We start from the raw sequence: 3,671 nt of genomic DNA, 5'->3' as shown, positions 1-3,671 counted from the left end.
TTTTTTATCATACAATTTTCTATCGTTAATAATAATAGCCTTAATTAAGTTAATAGTTGTATATATAATATATTTTGCGTTCATTCAAAAATTTGTAACGCATTTATATTGTGCATACACTTCTTGTCAAAAAGATAACCCAGGTGTGCTATCTTTAATTTCTCAATGACGCGTGTAAAGTTTTTCGTCTGTAACGTATAATATTAAAACATTATGAGCTTAGAATGTGCGGTTCGTTGAAAATAATTAAAAATATTATGAGGTTTAGTGTGTAACAAAAAAAATTGTTTTATTTTAAGAACGAAATGATAACATATATACAATATGAAAATTAATAATCAACATAAATTGTAATTAATAATAATTACTTGTCAAACATATATACTTATTTAATAATGGGTACATCCCCCTTTATTTTCTATTACTTCTATTATATGATTTGGTATCGATTTATACAGTTTCTGGATATAATTTTGACTTAACCTATCCCATTCTTATACGTTTTGATACTGCTTTTCATTCGTGTATACATCGTGAACAAGCTCTGTCCAGCAATTTTCGATAATATTAAGGTCCCAGGAGCTTCGGGCCACGACAAAATAGATATATTATTTTCATTACAATATGATTGGACCAATCTTGATGTGTGTACAGATGCATTATCTTGTTGAAGGATGTAATCAGTTCCAGAAATGCGTTCTGCATGATTGTTTATTTGTTCTTTGATTAAACTTATGTATCGGACACTATTCATTCTCCCATTGATGAACTAGGTATTTATCTTGCCGAAATAACCGATGCCGACCCAAACCATCACGCTGCCTCCTCCCATTTGTCGTCGAATTGCTGACATATCATGAAAATAATATTAGAACCCATCAGAACCATCCAAGTTGAATCCTTTTTCGTCTGAAAATAGTACCCTTCTCCATTTCTTTTTCCAATGCATTCTTTCTTTTGCAAAGCGTAAACGATCTACTTTGTGTTTCGTTGTTAACGAAGGTTTCTTTTTCAGTTTTAGCCTCTTGATATTTTTGCAGGATAGTAGAACTCGACGAACACTTGAAACACTGGCACTAATACTACATTTCTCCATTATTTGTTTCGTTGTTAACTGCGAGTTGGATGCTACGATCGGATAATGATGACGGCCGACCAGTATTTTTCTTTTTGCCATAATCTTCAACATTTTTTAAGAAATTGTGTATTACTCTACGACTTCTTCTTATTACTTTCGATATGTTTACTGCTGATAACCGTTGCTGTTTTAGTTCAAGAATTTGTTTTTTTTTCAGACTCTTTCAATTTTTTTCCGCGTCCCATACTTACAAATTTATATAATATTGTACTGTAATTTTTACTCGTTGATAGATCATGAGTAATGACTACTGAGTAATTTCAGTGCAGTTTTTCTTTGTTGTATACAAACATCTACGATATTGTGACTTATTTCCAGCAAACCGCATATTCTGAGCTCATAATAACATATATGTTACACATATTATATCAAAACAAAACACAAAAATTTCAACTTCGAAAAATTCCTGGAATACAACATCATTTTCAAGGATTGGCGAAATTGTACCACCTCCTATACTAATATTTAATTTTCTCAGAGAAGATCACGTCGTTTCCAAGAATTTAAAAAAGTTTCGAATACCTCTCATGATATTTTATTCTCTTAATACTTATCAATACTTACCAATTTTCTCGAAATCTTTTGTCTCTTTTTATAACTTATTCTTTAAACCTATGAAAATTGAAAAAGATTTGAGGATCGTGGATATTGAAAAGATTTTATATGGTTAGACGTCCATTTGCAATATTAGATTGTTTTATTTAATTCAATTCATAAGCAATAATAGTACAATTTTACAATGAGTTCTTAATTTTGTGTATAATAATCTAATAACTTAAAACTACTCTAGTATGGCGTTGCGTTTCCGCTGCACATTTTCTAAACGTCTGATTTTAGCCAATTTCGTACTTTTGGTTGAATTTCTGCAATGCTCTCCGGCGATCACCCTACTTATCTCCAGTATATGTTGTAACACTGTATCTGTTCATATGTACGTGTTAGTTCTAGGTTCTATGACGTAATACCGTATCATAACCTATATTTCGATTGTTTTTGTAACTAGTGCTCTTCAAAGCAATAATATAGACTAATATTTTCAAATAATGACTGTCAAAAATGAAAAAAATGAAAAACAATCAGATTCTGAGAAACGTAGTAATATTGAAGAAATAGAATATTCTGATCTTTATCCAGGCAGAAAAAATCAAAGTGGCGAAAACCAATCCCGTACTTGGTTTGATGTAATTACTTTTAATGAAAAAAGGAAAAATTACGAGAAGATAAACTGTGAAATTAATGTTTATAACTGTGTAAAAAAGAGTAAGATTCTTCTATCTATTTCTAAACATTTTTTTAATAAGTTTGTTCTACTTTGGTTATTATTGTACTACATGGTTATTATATTTTTCAAATCTCAACTGTGCTCAACAGAAATATTATTTTGACATTAAAAATAAACAAAAATTCATATTACAAAGAAAAACAAAATTTGCTACATATTTTTCTTAAATTAAAAACTGTAATTATGAGAAAATTTCTCTGAAGCAAAATTGGAAAACTCATATTTAATATTATAATTTTGCTTGTATACAAATATTAATATATATATGTTTATATCACTTATATTATACAGTATATGCTATATATTAATCAAAGAATTATGTAAGTAATAAATTATATATATTTTAGGTCCTCTAGTGAAACTAATGTTAGCAGCATTAAAAAGTTCAGGATGGTAAGTAATATTTAGATTTTATATACTTTCTTATTCTGTTATATTCTAGGAAGTAAATAAGTGATAGATAATTTCAGTGAAGTTGATCTTGGTCGTCATATTTCATGTGAAGTATGTGATAATACAGTTACTGGTGGTTATGATCCTGACACAAATCAGGTAAATGTTATTAAAAATCTTTGTATGTATCAATATGTAAGTAATATAAAATATTTCATATTTTTTAGATTATAATTTGCCAAAACACTGCTAGGAGCAGAAATCGAGTTCAAAGCACTTTAAGTCATGAGATGATACATATGTTTGATTATTGCCGTAACAAACTTGATCTAAACAATATAGATCATTTAGCTTGTACGGAAATAAGAGCAGCTAATCAATGTCATTGTAGTTTTTTTGGTGCATGGTATCGAGGAACTGCTTCACCTTTTCATATTAAAAAGGCACATCAGGTAAGTATTGTACATATATTGTAAATATTGTACAAAATATTCCCCTTCATGCAAATAAAATATATTAATCCCATTTTACATTATAGAATATATTATAATCATATTATACAATTGTTATTATAGTTATATTTTTGCTTTAGGACTGTGTTATGGACAAGGCTGTTAGGTCACTAATTGCTATAAAAAATATACCAAAGGAGGAAGCAATGGACGCTGTGATGCGAGTTTTTACCAAGTGTTATAATGATTTAGAACCCGTTGGAAGACGACTTCGACGAAATTCAATGGATATGGAGAAAGCATACTATGAGGGGCCATATTATGGATATTCAGAATAAAATATATTTTTTATAAAAGTGCTCTCAGGTTATGCACCTCAAAATAGTACACTTACTAAGAAATAATA

At 29.0% G+C, this 3,671-nt stretch overlaps 1 protein-coding gene across 1 annotated transcript; it reads left to right on the top strand.

The window, feature by feature from the left end:
- The first annotated feature begins 2,061 nt into the window (after positions 1-2,061).
- On the top strand, positions 2,062-3,671 carry LOC117208514 (mitochondrial inner membrane protease ATP23 homolog). The gene is made up of 5 exons (XM_033449712.1): positions 2,062-2,398; positions 2,768-2,813; positions 2,891-2,972; positions 3,041-3,265; positions 3,406-3,671. The coding sequence occupies exons 1-5, from the start codon at positions 2,182-2,184 to the stop codon at positions 3,601-3,603; spliced, it is 768 nt and encodes a 255-aa protein (XP_033305603.1). The 5' UTR covers positions 2,062-2,181; the 3' UTR covers positions 3,604-3,671.

This window comes from Bombus bifarius, unplaced genomic scaffold (assembly GCF_011952205.1).
Source record: "Bombus bifarius isolate JDL3187 unplaced genomic scaffold, Bbif_JDL3187 scf7180000008138, whole genome shotgun sequence".
Lineage (NCBI taxonomy): Eukaryota > Metazoa > Arthropoda > Insecta > Hymenoptera > Apidae > Bombus > Bombus bifarius.
This window is presented reverse-complemented; position numbering and strand designations above follow the sequence as displayed.